The sequence below is a fragment of the Pygocentrus nattereri genome, chromosome 14 (assembly GCF_015220715.1).
Source record: "Pygocentrus nattereri isolate fPygNat1 chromosome 14, fPygNat1.pri, whole genome shotgun sequence".
NCBI lineage: Eukaryota > Metazoa > Chordata > Actinopteri > Characiformes > Serrasalmidae > Pygocentrus > Pygocentrus nattereri.
This window is the reverse complement of record NC_051224.1, coordinates 26,345,778-26,369,997: the sequence shown is the minus strand read 5'-3', so window position 1 is coordinate 26,369,997 and position 24,220 is coordinate 26,345,778. Positions and strand designations below refer to the sequence as shown.

General features: G+C 39.3%; 1 protein-coding gene across 2 annotated transcripts in view; it reads left to right on the top strand.

Annotated features, from left to right (window-relative positions):
• Positions 1–18,623, top strand: part of LOC108436949 (trinucleotide repeat containing adaptor 6A) — a 40,476-nt gene extending 21,853 nt beyond the window's left edge. The window contains exons 9-21 of one of the 2 annotated variants that reach the window (XM_037544723.1): positions 2,247–2,399; positions 4,523–4,654; positions 4,832–4,969; positions 5,636–5,710; positions 5,947–6,148; positions 7,275–7,412; positions 7,501–7,662; positions 8,960–9,100; positions 9,821–9,928; positions 10,322–10,531; positions 11,716–11,783; positions 12,108–12,247; positions 12,931–18,623. In XM_037544723.1, the coding sequence (XP_037400620.1) occupies positions 2,247–2,399; positions 4,523–4,654; positions 4,832–4,969; positions 5,636–5,710; positions 5,947–6,148; positions 7,275–7,412; positions 7,501–7,662; positions 8,960–9,100; positions 9,821–9,928; positions 10,322–10,531; positions 11,716–11,783; positions 12,108–12,247; positions 12,931–13,285 (2,022 nt within the window). In that variant the 3' untranslated portion in view covers positions 13,286–18,623. The remainder of the gene's footprint in view (positions 1–2,246; positions 2,400–4,522; positions 4,655–4,831; positions 4,970–5,635; positions 5,711–5,946; positions 6,149–7,274; positions 7,413–7,500; positions 7,663–8,959; positions 9,101–9,820; positions 9,929–10,321; positions 10,532–11,715; positions 11,784–12,107; positions 12,248–12,930) is intronic. The other variant, XM_037544722.1, reaches the window with a different exon arrangement.
• Positions 18,624–24,220: the final 5,597 nt, after the last annotated feature.

Sequence of the window (24,220 nt, the reverse complement as noted above, 5' to 3'; positions counted from 1 at the left end):
TAGAACATTAATGAAACACCTTTTGGACATGTAGAATCCATGGATTAACCTAACTATGAAGATTTGGGAAAAGATAATTACATTGAGTGGGATACATGATTCTGTAAAATTGTTGAGATGGTGTGCCTATGATAGTGACTTCTCCCCTAACAAAGAAGATAATACTTTTAAAAGGTGGGCTAAGAGGGGTCTAACAACATATTTGACGTTTTTACAAAAGGGGGTATTTCAATCATTTGAATCTCTAAAAGAAATATACGGATTGGAACAGAAGGATCTTTATAGATATTTTCAAGTACGATCCTATTTTAACGAACTGTCTAGACATGTAAACCCACAAGCCCATGAGACAGGAATTCTTACATTTATTTGGGCCACTACTAAAACAGGCTCATGTCCTAAACTCATTTCGAGGCTTTCTAAAGAGATTAACATTCTCAAAGACAATAAAACATTATATATTAAAGAAAAATGGGAAAAAGAGGGGAATGTGTCACTATCTGAGGATGATTGGGGGGAAATATGTAAATATCAGTGGGCAACAACAAGTTCTCTACTATGGAAAGAATTTTGTTGGAAAAATATTCTTAGATTTTTTTATTACCCCTGTGCAGAAACGGCATCAGGGCTCAGGGTCTAGCTGCAGGATAATGTGTGGCTCGGATGGCGCAAACCATTTCCATATTTTTTGGGAATGTACTGCGCTGACTGGATATTGGAGGGATATCCATCAGGCTGTCTGTAAGATATTCCAACTAAACATACCTTTTGACTTTACTTTTCTCTATTTGGGAAATCTTTCTTTGGATACGTGTCAAAGTGATAAAAAAACTACTGAGTGCCTTGTTAGCCGCAAGTAAAAAGGCAATCACTCGAAAATGGTTGTCCTCTGAACCTCCCCAAATTCAAGAGTGGTACGATGTCATTTATGAAATTTTTATTATGGAGAAACTCACCTATTCTCTAAGAATTCAAGCAGACAAATTTTATCGGATCTGGTCTAGATGGCTAGCATATATAAGACCCCAGCGACCAGACTTTTTGTAGAACTCATGACCTCCCGTCCTTCTCTCCTCTTTTTACTAAAGAGTAAGCTTCCCCATCTTTATGTAAATAGTTTTTATCTCAAAATAAATAAATAACAAAGAAATTGTTAAATAAATAATAATAAATTATTAAAAGGGGAACTAAATTTAGGGACAAATCAGTGACTTTAATGTTACTTTGTGGAAAAAATGTGATCTCGTGGAAGTCTAATTCTTGATAAGATTTGTATTCTTTTTTTAGTTGTCTATATTGTTTTGTGTGATCGTTATTTAAGATATATGAATCTTTGAATGTCACTGTATTTCCTTTGTCTTGAACAGAATTTCCCAATAAAAAGTAATTTACAAAAAAAAAAAAAAGGGAACCAAAGAAGAATGTCAGCCTGGTACTAGCAGATAAAATATATAATATGTTTTAATCAGGATTTTAGGTGGCTGCTACTATTGGCTACACTTTTTGTTTTTAGTTTTTTTTTTTTTTTTAATAAAGGTTCTACAAGGGTTTTTTTAGTAAAGAAAATGGTGCTATATCCATGAACACTCAACCATGAACACTCGGCTATGTAGCACCAAAAAGGGTTGTTTTTATTGCTTACCGTGTCAAGCTTATATGCAGTAAAAGGACCCTTTTGGTTCTATATAGAACAATATGTTCTCGGTCAATCTGAAGAACCATTTCACCATGCAAAGATCCATTTAAGCAGGCAAATGGCTCTGAGTGTTCATGGTTCTGTGCAGAACTGTTGTATTTACTAAAGAATCCCAGAACCATCTTTTTTTTTAAGAATGTATCCTGATGTACTTTAGCGCATGTTTATAGGTAACGGTGGGTCATGCAGTGTTAGAAACCACATAATCAAGATGAGTCTGAGACAGTTAGCTCCATGCTAATTGATTGGATACAAGTGTCCATTAGGTTCTTAGGTGCGTTAGCCTCATAGCTGGGTTTATAAACCCTCAGAGATACCATGCATGTCTTGGCTGATTGACCACATTTGGTCTAAAGAGGTCAACTCTGAATAGATTTGTAGCTGAACTGTGGAAGTGCTTCTTTTTTCTCTCTGCTTGTTTTCTGCGGCTTCTGCTAACAGCCTCTCTCTCCTGTCTGTTGGTGGTTGTTGTTTCTTCTCTCTGGGCTTTTCCGTGGTGCATTTCCTGCCGCTGCTCTTCCTCTTCCTCTCTGCTTGGCCTGCGCTTCAGCTCGCGCTCCCCGTTTCTGCCTACGATAGCTCTGTAACAGAGGAAGCCCAGAACACAGCACACAGCAGCATGAGCTTTTCCCCTTCACACTCTGCCCAACCTAACCAGTGCCTTGGGTCCAACCCAGGGCCCAGCCCCGCAGCGGTTAGGCAGGTGAGTCTCTGCGGGCTGCAGCCTCCAGCTCACTGCGTGGACAGTAGGGCTGCTTGATTATGGCAAAATCATAATTACAATTATTTTGGTCAGTATTGAGTTCACAATTACTTAACATGACTACAAGTTCCAATACTTTATTGCCTTATCAGTTGGCATTTGACAAAGGAATTTATTTTGGTGCTGCTCAAACACAAACAATATGCATTCATACACAACATATACAGACTTAATAAACACAGGTAAAGATTGGAGTGGAGTAACTCACTGAACTACTAAACTACTACAAAATTTCATAGATTTATTGAACTTTAAAACTCCCTTTTTGTTCGTGTATTTTCTTGAAATTTTAAATAGAATTTATCTGAAAAACAAGTAAAACTAAGAAAAAGGCTGTGCTCAGTTAATAACACAAGACAAAAGGAGAACATCTTTGTGGAACAGAGTCGTTAGAAGCCAGTATCATAGTTGAAAATAAAATTTGTTTGCTCACCAAGCCCTGATGTGCTGACGTCTGAAGTCACTCTGTAGTCAGCATCATTCCATATAAGGATCTCTGGTCTTATCAACTTCTCACATGTAAAATGCAAATGTTAAAAGTTGATGCCAAACAGACATTAAAGCTGAGGTCACACTGCACGACTTTAACTGCAATTTTAGCTGATTCTCAGACTGAGTCTGAGCTAGTCAGCTCTAGTCTCCAGATTTCTGGGTCGGTCGGCGTCAACAGTTGGAGAGAGAGAGAGTCAAGTCGTGTGTGAGGGGCTCTGAATCAGACTTACTGCCTTGCTATCGCATTTCAGACCAGTCAGAGTTTATCAAACGTTACACTCCGAGTGTAATCTAATGTCAACTGGTCAACGACTCAATATGAACAGACTTCTCCATCAGCCACTGAAAACTGAGAGAGAAGAAAATACAGCAAGTAAACAAAGAAAAATGGGAACAAGTCTTTCACAAGTGGAGCAACGTTTTTTTTAATGAGCTGAGTTTAAGGCACAGTTGAGTTTTCAAGCTTTAAAAATACCCACTGATCACGTTTTTAAACCCATGAGTCTCATGTTAACATGTTTACCTGCTGCTTCTTTATTGTTTAATCGCAGCAGCAGCTTCACGTTTGTTTATTTGGGTCTCCTAGTATCAGGAGAACATGTTCACATGAGATTAAAAGTTGAGTAGCGTTTTGATCTCTAATGAGTGTGGATCCCCAGTATTTCAATCGCCCTAATAAAACCTGCAAAAAAGTCTTGATAGTGTGAGATGCCCAGTCTTTTAAGACTCTAAAAGCTCTGTAGTGAACCCAAGGCTTAACTCCTCTGGAGTCAGAGCTTTAAATGTGGTGGTCAAGTTTAGGATTGGTAGGATTAGGTTTGTTTTGGGTTGAGGTTAAAGTTGGGTTTAGGGTCAAATTTAAAGATAAATTTAATAGAATTCAATTTAAATGCAAGACGTGCATCCATGAGTTGTCTGCAGTGGGATATCAAAATAAAGTGGCACCAGATATTACAGAGGCTATGTACAGGCTAACACTTCAGCGCTATTATATACCAACATCAGCTACTCAAACTGCAGCCTAAAACTGTCAAGACGCCTCTGATCATGAAGGGTTCCCTTTTTTTTTTTTAATGTTAGATGTCATGTAAACATTGTTTCAAAACATAACTGTCTTGTCTATACCTGGGAAAATCTTTGTAGAAACCTTTTGAATTATGTGATGCAACAAAACAACAACTCATTTACATATCCGCCTATTTAGTCTGCAGCACTTTAGCCCCACCTGTTCAGCAGAGAGCCACCAATCAGTAAAGAGTGCATTTACAAATCAGTCTTAAAGGCACAGTGAAAACAGCAGCCTTATTTATTCTGATTAAAGAGAGGTTTGAAAATTATTTTGTAGGAATGAATAATGACACATGGTAAATGTAGAATATGCGCTCATTAGGAGTTCAGGGACATTTTATAATTAAATTCTTTTATTATTTGATATGTTCTTATACATTATCAGTGGCTTGTCCTGTATGAACTCTGCAACATTGTAAATGAGGGTCACCCTCAATCTCTTTCAGTGCTTCAGTATTGTCCAACCTCGTTTACGTCTTTGCTCTCGTTTCTCTTGTTTGTAGAATATGAACATGTACGGTGGTGGTAACGCAGCAGCACAGGGCCGGAACCCCCAGCAGCCTCCAGCACAACCTCTAAACTCTGCTCAGCCCAATCTCCGAAACCAAGTGCCTCCTCCACTGCTCTCCTCTCAGGTACACTCGGCACCTCCTGAGCCTGAGGAGATCAGATATATTTCATCAGACAGTTCTTATTATGCTGTTGTGTTTATCCTATCTGAACTATTTCTCACTGCTCTGTTTGCAGGCTTTCCTTATGTGTATTTATAGAACTATAGAACACTTCTGGAATTTATTTTTCCCCTTTTCCAGGTTCCACCATCCCTGTTGAAGTATCCTCCCGGTAACGGCGGTCTGAATCCCCTGTTTGGACCCCAGCAGGTGGCCATGCTCAATCAGCTTTCCCAGCTCAACCAGCTCTCGCAGCTCTCTCAGCTTAACCAGCTACAGGTACGGAACTAAACCTGCTCAGTTTGCCACAGGTGCAGATCTAATACAGCTTGATTGGCCACAAGGCAGATCTCACCCATGTTAAGACTTGTTGGACAGCAATGAAGTAAATAATTTGTTACTGTACTTAAGTAGTTTTTTCATGTATCTGTACTGAAGTATTTCCATTTTGGGTGACTTTTTACTTTGACTCCACTGCATTTTAGTCAAATACCTTACATTTTACTCCACTACATTTTGAGAATTCTGTCCTTCCTTTTGGTTTATATGTTTACACCAATCAGGGCACAGCGGCACTTTGTTTTGAGCTTGTTTTGACCCGCTGGTCATACCAACCCAGTGCAGCACACCGTTCAACGTCAGCACAGCAGCGTAACATTTTGGGAGAATCTATTCAACATAAATGATGAACTAACCTAACTTTGTGTAAATAGAGCACAGTATAGAAATATGTACACATATGCAGTCGTGACTGATGTCTTTTTTTTTTTTTAATATATACAAACACGATTTCATTTAATAGTAAATTAGTTTTGGCTAGTTTATGTTTAAGAACAGAGACCTACAGATCAACATAGTAAAGGAATCTGAATATGTGCCAGAATATTGTTAATTGATTTTAATAAGAAAATGTGAAATGTCTTCCATCTGTTGTTTTGTCTGCAGCGTCTTCTTATTCAGCAGAAAGCTCAGAATCAGAGAGTGATTCCTGGAAACGGACGCCAGGTCCAAGAGCAGCAGGTGAGCCTTAACATATGAACTGTACAACTTGGCGATGTGGCCAAAAATCATCTATTTTTCGTCATTCTTTATGGATTATTATTGATATATTTTAGAACTCAGAAGAAATTGAACATCTCATTTAAGAAAATAGTCCGCTCTGTAGTGGATGTTTTCACTAGAGCTACCTTCACTTTATTATTGTATTACAGTATTATGTCGTCATGCTCTGTGTTGTCTGTATCTTCTTGTTTTAGGCTCGTGGCCTCGGCCCCTCCCCGATGATCCAGCCTGCTCGCCATCTGGACCCCTCCCTGCTGAAGCAGCAGACCTCCCCCCAACCCCCCACTCTGCACCAGCCTGGCCTCAAGTCCTATATGGACACCTTCTTGCCCCCTAGCACCTCCGACCTGCAGAAAGAACAAAACGCCCTCAGCTCCTTCTCTAACTTCCCTTTAGGTGGGTGCCCTCTAGTGGTGGGACAGAAACCGGCATGTCTTGGTCCAAACGCAGCATGAAGACTGATTTGCAATTTGGTGTTCCATGATGGAGTTTATCAAAGACAAGCATGGATGCTGTGAAGTGCAAACAGCCCACAAAATCATATGAACAGCGTAACAGGGTTGTCCCCATTAATCTGTTACTTTTTTAAATGGAGTGAAGTGGCGCAAGTCGTTTGGTAGTGCTGCATTTGGAGGACTGTTCTATGTACTAGCACCCAGGTGGTGGAACGAACTTCCACTAGCTGTCCATACAGTGGAGTGTCTCGCTGTCTTCAAACGCTGAAGAGACATCTCTTTATACAGCACTTAAATGAGCACTGAATTAAGTATTAATTGTAATGTAATGTATTGCACTGCACTGTGTTCAGCACTGTTCCTTTTTCTCTGTGTCAACAGTGACTTTTTGTTTCTAGCAGTATCTGAGCTCAGGACTAGCTTTCTCTCCAACCTATTGTTAACTAGCAGAGATATTTTCTTTAGATAGACAAAGCACTTCTTGTAAGTCGCTCTGGATAAGACCATCTGTTAAATGCTGTAAATGCAAGTCTGCAGTCTGAGTGATGGATGTCATAATAGTCACATTTAGCAATCTAAAGACCCTTCACAAGGGGAGCTTTTAGCACTCAAAATAGTAGAACTGGCCCAAGTAGTATTAAAAATTGTTATTGAGATTTTACTTTTGAGATTTTATTCATTCCCAGCCCATCCTCCCTGTCTCAGCCCTTTAGTGTTGTAACCTGTGTCTATTAAATGCAAACAGATGATAAACTGCCAGTTAAACATCACGTTTGATTCCCTAACAGACTCGCTTAAAAATTTAGCTCTTTAAATTCTCCTTTTGACTGAACATATTCTGCTCTCGCTAGCAGACTGGACAGGTAGCAGAAAGCTAGCTGGCTAACGCTACAGTAATAAGAGTTTAAGCTTTTAAATAAAGCATTACTTCAAAACTGAGACATACAAAGTAAAGGTTGTTACTAAAGTGCCTGTTATTAGCTTCAAAAATAATTAAACTGTTTAAAATGTTTCTGTGCATTTCTGTGATTCCACAGCACAGTCTGAATCTCTCTCGCTCTCTCTAGGCTTGAACTCAAACTTGAATGTAAACAACCTCGATATCAGTAGTGTTGGATTTAAAGAACCGCAGTCCCGTCTGAAGAAGTGGACTGCTATGGATATTTCCGTTAACTCGCCACTCGATCAAAACCCCAGCAAACCTGGTGAGCGATCGATCGATGGCTCGTTGTGTGTGTGTTCAAGTCTGTGTCAGTGGTCTGGACCCTCCTGACCGACTTTGTTGTCCTGCAGGTGCTATGTCCTCTGCTCTGAGGCTCGAAGACTCTCCCTTTGGTCCATATGACTTTATGAATGCCAGCAGCTCCCCCATCAGCCCGCCCGGATCGGTGGGGGATGGCTGGCCCAACCGTGCCAAATCACCTCATGGATCCACCAACGTCAACTGGCCACCAGGTTTGTCTTCTCCTTCACAGCTTTTGTAATATAAATATTTTTTTTTTTTAATTTATTGATTTGTCCATATATTAATTTAGGGAGAATACATTTAAACACAGGTTTTACAATTGAAGTTTGCACAATTTTGGAATTTCTGGAACTTTTTTTTTTTGTCATGTGTAGAATGTGCTAGCTTATTTACAATTTTTAAAAAATCAACAAAATTTGTATTTATTTTGAAGTTACATGTGCGTGAAATTAAAGCCTGGACTCTTGTTATAATTTTATATTATTACTATTTTGAATCTTGCATTGTTTTTGGTTTTGTTTTTTGTTTGGGTTTTTTTTTCCCCCTTTTTTGTAAATCTTTTTTCCATTGTGAGGCACTTTACAGTGCTTTTCACTCATGTAGTAGCTCAAAGACTCTGGGCCTCGTTCTCCAATAACTTTATTGATCTTGAGTGTGTTCTTGATAAAGGTTCTAAGAAAGTCTCCGTCAGATTCATGTCATGTTAAAGCGCAGAACTGTTCTCTCCTTTGTGCTCTTAAGTGTGTGTGTAGATTCTGTTCTCACCTAAGAACACATCCTGAATAAGAGAACACTGGTGAGTAAGAGTCTTCGTCAGAACTGCGTAAGTGGGTTTAAGAAGAAATTTCTTAAGAATGGTTGGAGAACGAGGCCCGTTGTTGTTCGTGTATATAGTAGGAAAGACATGGTGGGCTGAAGCTTAATTGGAGGAATCAAACTGAGCTGTTAGATATTCCAAAAGAAATTGCCTCACCATCTTTGTGCTTAAGGCTGTTTCAGTATTTCTGTTGAGGAACTGGTCATTTTTAGTTTTTAAATGCAGTTTTTAAACAGTTTTTCCATTGTTTTTATAGCTTCCTGCCTAATCCAGTGTGTGAGATGTAAACAGTGTGATTCAGAGTGGTTTGGTGTGAAATGGTTCAGATATTTTCACAGTGGTGGTGATAGGAACTAGGAATCACCATGACTACAGCACAAATATAGACATTTTATGTACCATTCAGAACTACCAGCGAACCTACATGAGTCTTCTGAGTTCATATGGAATGATGATGATGGAAAATAGTGGAAAAAAAACAGTCACAAAACAGTGTCTCAGTCATCAGGCAGTGAATTCATAACCATTTCATGTAGTAATTTTCTGTGAGGGAGCTTTAGAGGAGGACGTCCAGTTCCTATCACCACCACTGTGATCAGTTCTGAGACTGTAAGTTTCTTTTTGAAAAATGAGTGGAATTCCCCTGTAGGTATGAGTGTGTTCTGCTGCTGATTGTGTGTTGTGTGCAGAGTTTCGTCCTGGTGAGCCGTGGAAAGGTTATCCAAACATTGACCCTGAAACGGACCCATTCGTCACTCCTGGCAGTGTGATTAATAATCTCTCCATCAATACAGTCCGGGATGTTGATCACCTCAGGGACAGGAACAATGGTGCGCTGCTCCACTGCACTGTTCACTCTTCTCTTTATTTTATTCTCCCCTTTTCCTCTCATTTCTGTTCTTCTTTTCCTCCTCATTGCTCTTCTCGTTTTCGTTCTTCGCCTCCTTGTCTTCTCCTGCTTCTTTCTCCTCCCATTTTTTTCTTTCTCGTCCTTATTCTTTTTCTCTTCCTTCTTTCTGTTCCTTTCTCTTCTCCTTTTTCCACCTTCATTTCTTCCATTTTTCTCCTCCGCTTTTCTCCTGCTTCCATTTCTTCTCCTTTTCCTTCTTCATTTTCTTCTCATTTGTCCTCCTTTTTCTTATTCTTTTTTCCTTCTTCCATTTCATCTTTCTCCTGTTTCTTGTACTTTTTTCTCCTTTCTTTCTCCTTCCTTTCTTGTCCTTTTTCACCTTCTCCTTTTTTCCTCCTTCCATTTCTCCTTTGTCTTAATCCTTCTTTCTCCTCAGTCTTCCTACTTTTCTTCTTCCCTTTTCCTCCTTTCTTTTCATCTTTTTCGTCCTTTTCTTCAGCTTCTTTTCCTTTTTTCTCCCCCTTATTCTACTGTTTTTTACTTCCACTCCATAGTCATGATCTTTTTCTACTTTTTTCTTCTTTTTAATCTGCACTCTTTGCTATTTTCATATTTTCTTATTCCCTGTAAAAGTTTGAGCTGGAGCTGGTGTGAGTTTCTCAGTACAAGTGTGTCTGACAGTGTTGTTCGTGTTCTGTAGGGCCATCCTCATCACTGAACACCACGCTGCCTTCAAATAGTGCCTGGACATCCATTCGTGCCTCCAACCACAGTAGTTCCCTCAGCAGTACAGCACAAAGCACTTCAGGTAGAACCTTAAATACACTTTACACCTGATCTGATTTCAGATCAGACCCACAGATGCAGCTGTTCACACAGTAGTAGAATGTACATGACAAAAACACATTCTCATTGATGTTGATCTTATTAGACAAATCAGGTGTCGGTAGATGTGTACTGATATGCTCGGTACCGTCGCTTAGCCGCCGTTGCTCTTCACTTGAAGTGTTATTCTAAAACATTATTAGCATCAAAAACACTTTTTGTTAACAGAGCAGAAAGCTTCAATGTTTTAATAATGTATGATCACTACATGCAAACTTCTGTTAAAAAAAAATGTAATTGGCAGTTATGAAACCTGTTTATCTGTCCAGCTGTTTGTCTGTTTTTTGTCAAACGGCTTCTGTTTTTCTCCTCACAGCCCGAAACAGTGACTCCAAATGGTCTCCTGGTTCCGTCACCAACACCTCTTTAGCTCATGAGCTGTGGAAGGTTCCCCTCCCGTCGAAAGGCATGTCTGCTCCGTCCCGCCCCCCACCCGGCCTAACGGGGCAGAAACAGCCCTCCTCCTGGGACAGCGGCTCTCTAAGACTGGCTGGCTGGGGCAGCTCCGAATCCAGATACACCCCAGGTCAGTCACACATCATGCAAATAACACGCTTGCATTTGCTTCAGCACACAGGACTTTATCCAGATCAACTTGCATGATTATTAGAAATTAAGCATGAACTGAGCACCAATTTACACACTGAATATTCAAATGTCTGTTCAGGAACATATACATTCTCAGAAACACTTTCATAAACGATAACATTAAACATGTCATAAATGTGGTTCTCTGTGAATCCACTGGTTGTCAACATTGTGCTTAATCTTGCAGGCTTTTATAATAAAACCACATATGAATCCAGAAGTTAATTACCTAATTAACCCAAAAATGGTTTGTTTTATTGCTAAGATGATTTTTTTAATTATATGCCCGTGTCTTTGCATTATATTAACTTAATTACACTTAAAGTGTTTTCCTTTCTGTAAGTCAGCGTTTTAATAACTGACTTCAGACTCTCAGCACGAGCTGCTGTAAAAAAAAAAAAAAAAAATTAGATAAGAAATAAAATGCCGATTTCAAAATAGAGATTTCAACCTGCAAGAGAGTATATTTGGCTAAGCAACAGCGACTTGATTAAACTCAAATTGCTAAACAAATGACAAAGAAGCAGATATGAACTGAGATTTATCATTATTATTGATCGTGACCATGCTGATCCAGAAGCTCAGTGAGTGAAGTGTTTTATTTCAAGTGCATCACAAAAAGCCTCAAAACTGAAGAGACCAAACAGTTACTCTCTTAGGAAAGCCTGCTTAGGATTTAGGGTTTTCCCTTGTACATTTGTCCTGTTTTTTTTATTTTATTGCTTTTTTCCTCCTTTTTAACATCACTATGACCATGTGTTTTTGTTTTTTAAACATATTTTTTTGTGTGATTTAACACACCTGCAGGTTTCGAATTTAAAAAGCTGATTTTAGTTTTCCTTAGTTTGCCACTGTGCTTTCTAGTTATGCACAGGTGGGCTTTGGGTGTAAAAGATTGAGAAGCTGGTGTGACTGAGCTGTGTGGAGTGGCTGCAGGGTTCTGAGGATTAGCTTACACAGAAGTACATTGCAGCCTATAATTTCAGTCCCTATAAGCGCTTACTGCTCTGTTTTGTGTGAAATTGTCCAGAGCTGTCAGCTGAGTCATGACTCTCGCGGTGTGATTGTGTTAGTTGTAAACTCTGTTGTAAAACAGTGAAGTGACTGTTTTTTTTTCTCCAGGCTCCAACTGGGGTGACAGCAGCTCAGGGAGAACCAACTGGCTCGTTCTCAAAAATCTCACGCCTCAGGTAAGAACGACTCAGAATGCTTTTAAACCAAATATATACGGATTTGCTATATTCGGGTCGAGCCCTAATGTATTTTACAGTTCAGTTCTTTCAGGTTTGGTATGTTTTATGTGTGGTGCAGAACGCTAGTTTTTCTTAAGTACATATTTAAAAAATGGAGTTGTTTCCACTTTACTAGGACAGCAGTCGAGATAGATGGCATTCGTAGCAGAGCTCAGATGAGGATCAGGTGTCATGTCTGAAGGGAAACTGATATCAGTGCAACCGCAGTGGTTGCTCTGCTGGTGTGTCTGCTTTAGTTGAGTGTCTTTGTGTTGTCTGTAGATCGATGGCTCCACCCTGCGAACTCTGTGCATGCAGCACGGTCCACTGATAACATTCCACCTCAACCTGCCCCATGGAAATGCCGTTGTCTGCTACAGCTCCAAGGAGGAGGCGGCCAAGGCCCAAAAGTCACTGCACATGTGAGTCCATGTTATTAGTGAATTTTAATTGAGCGTGAGCTTATACTTAAGCCATCAGTGTTTCAGGTACCGCTCAGTCTGCAGCAAATGATGGTGGCAGTAATATGTATATATATCGCTGTTGTTGGAGGAAAACCAATCCAATTTTTGACAATTAGAAAATACGTTTTTCTTTACATTGTATGCAAATTTCATGATGAATGGACCTAAAGAGATAGAGCACAATGACTTCGAAAAAACTTTTGGTACCATTGATTTACATTAAAACGAGTGTGTTTTCCTTCTCCTGTAAAGTTAAAAAAAAAATTTTAGGTACAAGGTTTTGTTCCAACAACAATATATTTGTCATTACTATATTGGTTATTCACATTTCTGAAAAATTTTTCTTGTCCAGCATTTATCAGCAGGGTTTTCACTGATGAGCCCTGTTTGATAACATTTTCGCTAAAAGTGAAAGTCTTTCTACAGTGCGGCTGAGATTTTAGATCTTGTGTTTTAAAGAGGAGTTTCCCCCATAACTGTGTTTGATGTAAAACAGAGAGCGGTTTTATGTGAAATAGTTCAAATTTCTTTAATGTGACTGTGGTAGGAACCCAGTGAATTATGTCAAATGTTTTTGAATAAATCAGTGTATTTTTGCATGTGTTGCCGTAGTAACTCTGCTCCGCCCCCTCCTGTTCCAGGTGTGTTTTAGGGAACACTACTATTCTCGCTGATTTTGCTAGTGAAGAGGAAATCAACCGTTTCTTTGCACAAGGTCAGTCCTTGACCACCTCGCCGAGCTGGCAGACGCTGGCCTCTTCTCAGAACCGGATCGGATCCATGGAGAGTTCGCATGCCTTCCCCAACCGCACTGATCCAAACCACTGGAACGGGGGGGACCTGCACGGCTCCTCGCTCTGGGGGGGGCCCAGCTACTCCAGCAGCCTGTGGGGCAGCCCCAGCGGCGGAGAAGGGGGCCGCATTGGCAGCCCCGGCCCCGTCGGCTCCTTCCTCCCCGTCGATCACCTCGCAGGCAGCGGCGGAGACTCCATGTAGTTCATTTACTCACGTACCTTCAGACTAAAAACACGGAAAAAAAAAAACAAAAAGGAAAAAAAAATAGAAATAAACCTGTGACCTCAGCGTGGCTAGTTAATCATAATCATATGACTATATATATATTATATAAAAAAAATCTAATGGCACTAGTTGGACACTTCACTTAAAAAAAAAAAAAAAAAAAAAAAAAAAAAAAACCTAAAGAGGCGGGGTCACCCTGTGGAAATAAGTTACTTTTTTCTGCACACATGTCCACTTTGTTTTAGCCCAAAACATATCAGTTTGAATACTTGAATCATGCAGGCCAATAACTATAATGTGAAAGGATGTATTTAAACTTCCAGGTAGTGCTCTTCATATGAGAAAAAAATCTTCAGCTCATGTTTATTCATCATGTTTATTTGAATTCCAGTTTTGTTTTCTGTTTTATTTTGCGCAGTTGTTTGCTGACAATGTTGGAGTATGAGCTTTTTTTGTTTTGTTTTAACTTTGCACTGAATGTGGTTTTTCTCAGTATAATCTGCAATATCGAGGGAGCCGACAGTTCCAGTGTAGATGTTTACTCAAGGACGTTCTTAAAGAAAAAGAAAAAACAAACAAAAAAAAAACCTAAAGTGTGCGCTCTACTATGCCTTGATGTACGCCTACCTTCTTTGTGGTATTGTGGAGTTGGAGATCAAGACTATAGATGCTGACCTAGGATTATCTGATTACAGAAATGAGTATTGCACCGATTTTTATGTTTTAAAACTAAATAATTTAGCATTCTGCAGTCTAAAAAATAAAAACTGTAGCCACAGCTGTGACTTGCAAACCCAACCTGCAAAACCAGGGGGAACAGCACTTTCACTTTCAGATAGGCTTTTTGTTTTTTTGTTTTCTTTTTTTTTTTTCGTTTGTTTTTGTTTCGTTTTTGGAGGCACGCCCTCTTGTTTACAGACTCTTTTGAGGGGGAAAGTATGGTCATTCTTCCTTCATTTTAAATGAAAAGAAAGAGAAAACATACAAAAAAATAATAAAAAGGTAAAAATGCTTTAAAAAAATATATAGGAAAAATAAAAAATAACCCTCTTGAGGATGAAGACGAAGCGGTCTATCTCTGGGAATACTGATCAGTGTTTGGCCATGTCATTGGTTATTTTTTTTTTAATCTGTTCCTCGTCTGCTAAAAAATAAAAAAAATAAAAAAAATAACCAGCATGGTTCTCAGGAAATATAGCCAGTCCCGCTGCCCCCCTCCCCCAAACTCCCATAGAAAGTCCTTATTGTAGGAAAAATCCAACTTTTAGCACTGAAAACTACTTATAGCTCTGTAAGTTTTTCTGCCAAATAACTGCTTTAAGCTGGAGACATTCTACACTGCTTTCAGTGCTGTTTTATTACTGAGTGGATTTGGTTTGCTGAATCACTATTATTATTACTAATCATTATTATTATTATTATTATTATTATTGTCCTCCTCCTCCTCTATTTCCATCGAGTGTTTGTTTTCCGCTCGTCGGTGTAACTGTTAAAAAAGAAAAAGCCGAAATCTGTAACTATGCATACTGTAGCCTGTCGTCCGGCTCACAGAACCGCTTTTTCTTTGTCTGAAAGTGATGTTTTTTTGTCTTTTTTTTTCTTTTTTCTTTTTTTTTTTTTTTTTTGAAAAAGTAATCAAATATATCTTACTTTGAATCTTTTACATTGCCAGAGATGGTGTTATAAATGAAATCTTTTTTTTTTTTTTTTTTTTAAACAGTGCAAAAGTCGTCCACATTTCATTCATTGCCTTGATTCTTGATTCAAAAGAAGATGCAACAAGTCAAGTGGCTTTTAACTGTTTACAAATAGAATATGATTGTAACGTGTACAGTTGTTTTTTTTTTTTGTTTGTTTTTTGTTTTTGTTTTTTTATTATTCTGAAGTTCATTACGATATTAAATCTGTTTTTGGCTGCTTATGTATTTTCCCCCTGTTTATTTTACTTTTATTTTATTTTCCCCTCTCCTTTCTCACAGCTGGTTTGTTGTAAATGGCTAGCCTCTTAATCAGAGGTGAATGTAATCGATTGCTGGTAGATTAAACCATTTACACTGTTTAGTTGAGATGATTGAGAGAGAAAGAGAGAGAGATGTCAGCATTAGGCCAAGCCATGGACCTTAATTTGTTTAAGCTGTTTTGAGAAGTAGTTGAAGATTTAATTTAATCCGTATTTAAGCGCTCTGAAAGCCCTGCAAGTATTAGCCTGTGCTTGGTGGTTTGCGTGCCAGTATTTGAACCATTTAAGTAACTGCTTTACCAAAAAAATCTTTCAATCAGAAGATTCTATGCTTAATTCCACATCTTTTCTCCTCATTCTCTGTGGCGAGTATCTAATATTAAGTGGAACATTTTGGAACAGGTTTACGTAAGAACCTAAAAATGAAAGCCTTGGATTTGCACTTGGAGTTCATTAACTGATGTAAACTGATGTTTGTGTGTGTTTTTGGGCCGAGATGAATTTGACTTTTTTTTTTCTTTTTCTTTTTCTTTTGGTCTTGATCGTTCCTGTTGGCTTTGGGAGCGTCTGCGGCGCAGCCCGTCCTCGTCTTCATTAAGCTTAACTGCAGGAATACATTACTTATGACTAGAGTGCTGTGATTTATTATTATTATTATTATTATTATTATTCACTTTCTCCCTCTGTGTTTTTCAATGGGAGTTTGTTCTCCTTTGATGTGGTTTAGTCCAAACAAAGTGTGTTTTGAGTGTTTTGTGCCCAGGTTAGTTTGTGTGTGTGCACGGTGTAATTTGCCACTTAAGGCTAGAAAAATACTGAACGCAAGTGCGCGAACGCAAACTAGGACTGTCGCAATTGAAGAATATTAACTGACCATCAGGTGCCACTCAGATTTGCAGTTTTGTACTTGAAGTTAATTTATTAAAGTACAAGCCTGAAGTGGCCAAAGTAGCTGATTAGCAATCTCTCTACCCCAGCTGTCCATACTTAGTAGCTCCCAACTGACAACAGAAACGGTTCAAATAAACTAACGTTGCGCAGCAGCGTCTTCTAAAGGCATCATTAAACCTTGAATAAACTAACATCAAATGTACATTAAATAAACGTCGCTCTGCACCATCCTCTAAAGGTGTCATTAAACATCAAATAAACTGACGCCGTTCAGCGGCGTCATTAACAAATAAACACATCAAATAAACGTCCCTCTTATGATTGAAGGGAGTTATTAACACACGTCAAATAAGCGTCAAAAACACTCACAGCCACCCTCTAAAGGCATCAACAAGTATCATTTCACTTGCTGCAAGTTAGAACTCAATTTGTATGATCTCTGTGTCCGATGTTTTTTGTTCTTTTACTCAGATATATTTTTTCTGTCAACTCAGCATAAAAAAACGCACACAGTTCATGTTCTGTTTGTGACATAAACAAATGACTTGTGTAAAACTTACCACTGTCTATAATCAGCTTAATTGTTGATTGTGTAATGATTTTGACTGGTCTAACACGGATTGTTTCGCGGTTTTTGAAGCTGCATTCTCAGCGTTGCCGTTAGGGGGTGCTGTAGCGACAGCCAACATTCACCAGACTGTCCTGTACCTCCAGCAGTCAGACGAGTCCTCGCATATAAACAATTATTTATAAATAATCAACTGCTCATTCCAGTAGAACAAATAAATCAGCACACAGTACAGAGCTCTACCGCCGCAATGCTTCGTCACTGTGGCTGAAATCAGATTTTATTCAGATGTTAATTTGTCCTCTGTCGCCCCCTTCAGGTTGTGTTTCATTTGTTACATCAGGACGGCGTGTTATTTGCGTTCGCGTGCTTGCATACGATTCTGGCCTCACTCAGCTTTAACCAAGATCGTTCCTTCAGGCTAGCTTGTATCCCTTTTCAATGCTTTGAGCAGTAGGAAAGTGAAGGAGAAGCCATTGCCAGTTAATTTCCGCCGTTTATTTCATCTTTTATTTTGATTTTTGTGTTTTTTTTTTTTTTTTCTTCACCTCTGTCCTCTTAAAGTTTGTCTTTCAGCTATCAGAAAAGTGTCTTTGCTAAGTCATCGTCATGCCAAATTTGGAGGGGTGGGGTCGGAAAGGGATTTTTTGGGGGGGACTGTAAAAGCTGGACAATGTTTATGCTTAATATGCTTCACTTTCGATTATTTTACTTTAATTTTTTTTTTGGAAAGTTCACGAGCAATGTACAATCCCCATTTTTATGGCCAGGTAAAAGTGGAGGGGAAAAAATTACAATGAACTTGGCCTGACATTCTAACGTTTTTGTATTTTCAGATTTATCCTGTGAGCAAAATATTTACCCGCGTCTTTTAAATGGTTCCTACTGTCGAGAACAATGTGCTAAAGGCAATTGACTTAAACTGTGAGTATCGCTGTCATGTCGTTATGTATAAAATGAAAATGATGAAATAAAGCTTTAGAAAAACCAGCACAAAGAGAGGAGAACGAGAAATCTTCCACCGGGGAAATTCTAAGAAAGTCTATGCAGTGAAGGGTGAGGCTTCCATGTCTGTGTTTGCATAATAAAAGTCCCTGACATGGGATTTTAAAAGGAAAAAAAAGTTATGATTCCTGAAACACGTGCCATGACTGAAATCGGTTTGTTTTTTTGTTTTGTTTTTTTTTTCCTGTTTCTCTTCCTCTTCTCCAAATAACAGTGGGCCAGTTGTAGCAGATTAATACATACATACATACATATACATATACATATATAGAGAGAGAGAGAGAGAGAGAGAGAGAGAGAGAGAGAGAGAGAGATTTTACCTTTCACAACACTCCTCAGACAAACGCGCTGTGAAACGGCAAATTCTCAGCTGCAACGTTTTTAGAGAAACTGTCACAATATTCTTGGGGTTTTTTTGCTCACGTATCCTTATATGCACACACTGCTTTGGTAGACTGTTTGAACAACAATTGATCGGAGAGTTATCAACGTCAATAACTTTAAACAAGCAGGAAGGTCTTTTTCAGCGTCTTCCTGGGGTCATCTTAGAATTTTAACTTGAGGAACTGCACTTTTTGAAGGACAATCCTTATTTGTAATGGTAATAATAATTGACGATATTTAGTCTAATAATACAAGGTAGATTACTCATGTGTAGTGATGAATGTTTCCTCTAATGCTGTTTTATTTTTTTTCCTCTTTGTTGCTTGGTTTTCGATTATAGTGCCCTTAAGTGCGATATTATGGAATAAGACGTAGATTAGATTTTAGGTCTTTTGTTGGCTGTACTTGTAGACTGATAACTGTTTGTAAAAGTTCTGATCTTAATATCGGAATACAAAGCTGTATAACTCGGGTACAACCCACAATAAAATAACAGTGACAATGTGCGTCTAGAGTCCTTTTGTTTTTAACACTGCAGACTACACATGTACCTACACATCACACCTACTGGTGCTTTTATGAATCCCATTTTAAATCCTTAGGCATTAATATGGAGTTGGTCTCCCTTTGCAGCTCTAACAGCTTACACTCTTCTGGGAAGCTTCCTTAAAAGATGTTGGAGTTTGTGGGAATTTGTGCTCATTTCATCCAGAAGAGGATGTGAGGTCAGACACTGATGTTGGATGAGAGGCTCTGGTTCTCAATCTCTGTTCTAGGTCATCCCAGAGGTGTCTGATGGTGTTGAGGTCAGGACTCAGGGTCAGTCAAGTTCTTCCACGCCAAACTCACCCAGTCATGACTTTATGGAGCTGTTTTGGTCACTGGGGCTCAGTCATGCTGGAACAGGAAAGGTAATTCCCCAAACTGTTTCATAAAGTTGGAATTGTACAATTGTCCAAAATGTCTTGTTCTGCATAAGAATTAAGATTTCCCTTCACTGGAACTGAAGTCCCAAAGAAGGAAAAACAGTCCCAAAGCATCATCCCTCCTCTACCAAAGTTTACCTGCCTGACTGCACTGTACCATCTCATAATGTTCTCCTGGCATTCGCCAAACCCAGGCTCAGAGAAGCCGTTTCACTCCACAGAATACGTTTCACTGCTCCAGAGTCCAGCAGTGCCACTTCACTCCACTTCATCTGACGCTTGCAGTTTTTCTGCTGATGTTGATGCCAGAGGAGGTTTGAACTCTGCAGTTATTGATCAACAGAGCGTTGGTGTCTTATGCTCTATGCTCCTCCTGTATATATAAATATAGACACATAAATACACTGCTCAAAAAAATAAAGGGAACACTAACACATCCTAGATCTGAATGAATGAAATATTCTCATTGAATACTTTGTTCTGTACAAAGTTGAATGTGCTGACAACAAAATCACACAAAAATCATCATTGGAAATCAAATTTATTAACCAATGGAGGCCTGGATTTGGAGTCACCCACAAAATTAAAGTGGAAAAACACACTACAGGCTGATCCAACTTTGATGTAATGTCCTTAAAAAAGTAAAAATGAGGCTCAGTATTGTGTGTGGCCTCCACGTGCCTGTATGACCTCCCTACAACGCCTGGGCATGTTTCTGATGAGGTGGCAGATGGTCTCCTGAGGGATCTCCTCCCACACCTGGACTAAAGCATCCACCAACTCCTGGACAGTCTGTGGTGCAACGTGGATGGAGCGAGACATGATGTCCGAGATGTGCTCAATCGGATTCAGGTCTGGGGAACGGGCGGGCCAGTCCATAGCTTCAATGCCTTCATCTTGCAGGAACTGCTGACACACTCCAGCCACATGAGGTCTAGCATTGTTCTGCATTAGGACGAACCAAGGGCCAACCGCACCAGCATATGGTCTCACAAGGGCTCTGAGGATCTCATCTCGGTACCTAATGGCAGTCAGGCTACCTCTGGCGAACACATGGAGGGCTAGGCAGCAGATCTATCTCCACCACGTCTCCAGACTCTGTCACATGTGCTCAGTGTGAACCTGCTTTCATCTGTGAAGAGCACAGGGTGCCAGTGGCAAATTTGCCAATCCTGGTGTTCTCTAGCAAATGCCAAGCGTCCTGCACAGTGTTGGGCTGTGAGCACAACCCCCATCTGTGGATGTCGGGCCCTCGTACCATCCTCATGGAGTCGGTTTCTAATCGTTTGTGCAGACACATGCACGTTTGTGGCCTGCTGGAGGTCATTTTGCAGGGCTCTGGTGTGAAAAGTGTGCAAAACTCTGCTCCACCAACATTCAAAAGTGACCAAAACATCATCCAGAAAACATCGGTACTGAGAAGTGGTCTGTGGTCCCCACCTGCAGAACCACTCCTTTATTGAGTGTGTCTTGCTAATTGCCAATAATTTCCACCTGTTGTCTATTCCATTTTCACAACAGCTGTGAAATTGTCAATCAGTGTTGCTTCCTAAGAGGACAGTTTGATTTCACAGAAGTTTGATTTACTTGGAGTTATATTGTGTTGTTTAAGTGTTCCCTTTTATTTTTTTTGAGCAGTGTATATACCTCTTTCAGTGTGATTTTATTATAATACGCACTTAAAAAATAAAAAGGTTCTTCAAGGGTCCTTTTAGAAGACAGTGGTTCTATGTAGAACCAGCTTGTGTATATAGCACCAAAACAGGTTCTCCTGTTTAAGATGTCAAGCTTCTGACAATAGAGTAATGCTTTTTGGTGTTATATAGAGCCTTATACAACATGGATCTGTATAGAACCATATGACACATTCTCTGTCGAGCTGAAGAACCATTTTAAGCATGGAGATGGTTTTTTTTCAGTGTTCATGGTTCTAGATAGAACCATTGTCTTTACTGAAAGCCTTTTCAAGTGTGTTTTATAGGCTGAATAAATGAGGATATTCTGTTTTCATGAAACAATGTGTCACAGGGCTGGTTCTCTAACTTCGAGCCTACGACTGCCCAAGTTATTTGTCAAAGACCAGCATTTATCATAACCGGTCACTGAATACCAGCTTAAGCTAGACAGTTTGGTTAATAACAATGCAAAGACTAAATTTTTATTATTCATAGTTACAAATTTTTAAACAACTTTCCGCTCTTTATTTACACAAGAAGAGGATTTGTATCAGCCGTGTTGGTTCTGGATTTTAGACCATTTGCGCTTGTATTTGCAGAATCTTTAAAAAAAAATTTTTTTTGTAAAAATGGAATATTAAATCTTTGACACTTTGACCCTTGATTTGAGATGCAACTCCTATGGATGTAAATCTAATTTGTACACATACGAGAAACATTGGTGCTGTATTGTGATTGTGAAGTACTTTTATTAAAGAAATGAATTTTTTCGTTACACAACAGATTCCTTTCAAAAACGTATTCAAAATTGTACTGGAGTGAGTATAAAATTTACATTTACAGCATTTAGCAGACGCTCTTATCCAGAGCGACTTACTGATAAAGTATCTTTGCTAGTTAACAATAGGATAGAGAAAAAGATGGTCCTGAGCTCAGATAGTGCTAGAAACAAAAAGTCGCTGTTGATACCCAGAGAAAAAGGAACAGAGTTGAACACAGAACTCTGTGCTATTCAATGCAATGCAATGCAATACTAAACAATACAATAAACTACAGTACACAGTGCAGTTCAATAAAATATATAAGTGCAGCTTATAATTCACTGCTCATTTAAGTGCTAGATGTGTGCATGTACACTTGTTATACGTGTTCATTTTGCTCAAGTAAGCCATTTTACTGGTCCTGTTTTTACACAAATTACATTTTTATAGCAAAGACCAAAATGCCTTTAGCATTCTAAGGTTTAGGTTTAGCAGTGATGCTCCTTTAATACAGTAATACAAAAATCAATAGAAACCTGTTGACGTCCCTACAAGTACAGCAAGACAGGCATGTGTGCATGTGTAAGTGATCTTTTCTATGGAGGTCAGTTGAACCGGAGTTAAACCTGAGATGCAGCGTTGGATCTACAGACTGTTTCAACTGACCACGGTATGTGTGTATGAAATGAAGTACAAAGACAATTGGGTTGGATTCTTATTTTGATAAAGTATGTAAATACATTGGGTCAAACTCTTATTTTGGGGTGTGTATGTATGTACACACACGCACAAATATATACATGCATACACATATAAGGGCGGCACGGTGGCGTGGTGTGTAGCACCATCACTTCCCAGCAAGTAGGGTCAGGGTTTGATTCCCCGGCTGGGCGACCAGGGTCCTTTCTGTGTGGAGTTTATATGGTCTCCCAATGTCTGTTGGGGTTTCTTTGAAGAAAATATCTTTGAACCATAATTAATAAAAGTTTTGTAACAATCATTAGCTTGGAAAATATTAAAAACAGAGTTATAAACATTAAACTGAGACAGACAGGCCTATAAGCATTTAACTCAGGCAGGCAGACAAGGACCAGAAAAAGCAGGCCCAATATTTTCATATATGGAATAACGTGAACTCTACTCTAGACACAAAGCAGGGTAGTGTAATGAAAGGAGCCTTTGTAGGGAGACACCTCGAAAGTCAGAAAGAGTGAGAAACACTGCCTTTACGGTAGAAGTTAGCTGGGAATAGGAAGGCTAGCTGATAAAGCTTGGTAAGAACCAGTTTTTGAGCCAATTTGATAATAAAAGGTTACAAACAGGGAGGACAGGTTGGCCTGATAAAACAAGGCAGAGAAAGTCTTGAATTGGGTGAGAAATAAGGGTTCCTAAGAAAGCTAGAAAAAACATTTACCTGACGCTCTTATCCAGAGCGACTTACAATTTGATCATTTTACACAGGTAGGCGAAGGCGGTGTTAGGAGTCTTGCCCAAGGACCCTTATTGGTATAGTGTAGGGCGCTTGCCCAGGTGGGGATTGAACCCCTGTCTACAGCGTAGAAGGTAGAGGTGTTAACCACTACACTAACCATCCAAGGTGATTTCAGGATGTATCAAAAAAGGTGGAGCGATGATCTCACCCCGGGAGGGGTGATAAGGTTGCTCATTTTTGGGTATAAGATGTAATGTGTTTGGATTGTCTGCACATGTTGGCTTTCGGGTGCCATTTTGCCACATTGGAACTAATACGGAGGGCCTTTTCTCCTTCGAACCGAACCTGCGGCTGAAGTTGGGTTTTTCATTTGACTTTGACTTTTTTGTAAAGATCGATTCTTCATTTTTCTTTAACTTTTGCAAGAACGCGTTTCCAAGGAAGGAAGGAAACGCGGGATAGCTGCGCAGCAGATACTATGGAAGTATGTGCGAGAAACGAGGGATGGAATAAAAGAGTGAATTCGTGCTTGGCGGCTGCCCTGAGGTAGTGTACGCCAAACTGGCTGTGTTTACATACAAATATTTTTGCCAATCCGATTGAATACAATCGGATTACAGACTCAGACTGAAGTGTTTATATGCTCACTCTACTCAACAATCTGACGAAAATCTTTGTTTACACGTTCACTGCAAGTAATCCGATGCAAAATGACGCGCAGGCTCAGAAAAACGTCCTTCACATGTACTTATAAAGGAAGACATAAAATGGACGTCCGTCCCACCGCAGTCTTTTAAAGCTCAGAGTATGAACCTCGTCTCCTCTGCAGACCATCTTCTGCTCCACTATAAGGTATAAAGGTATAAACCTTTCGCTTTGACGCGCCGCGCATGCGTAGAACGTTCTTACACGGTCCGTTTGGAGTGTAATCGGATTCAGGCGGTTACACGGCTGTTATTCTTCTATTTAACGGAATATTTAGAGGTTTACCAGATTAGTCTATTCAGATTGAGGTGTTTACATGGACGTATTCTATTCCGGTTGAGCTATTAGTCGGATTATTAACGGATTATCAGGCTGCATGTAAACGTGGCTACTGTGTCGTTCGGGCAAGCAGAAAAACAGTAGATTATCATGCAATAATAATAGAAAACGGATAACAGTACAGTTGCACATTGTAAAGCGATTTATATTATATAATATACTCAAAGTTTTAGTCTTAATTGCAATGCGCAACTATAATTAAGACTAAAACTTTGAGTTAACTTTAATTAATTAGTAAAGTTTTTTCACATCGTCGGGAACTTC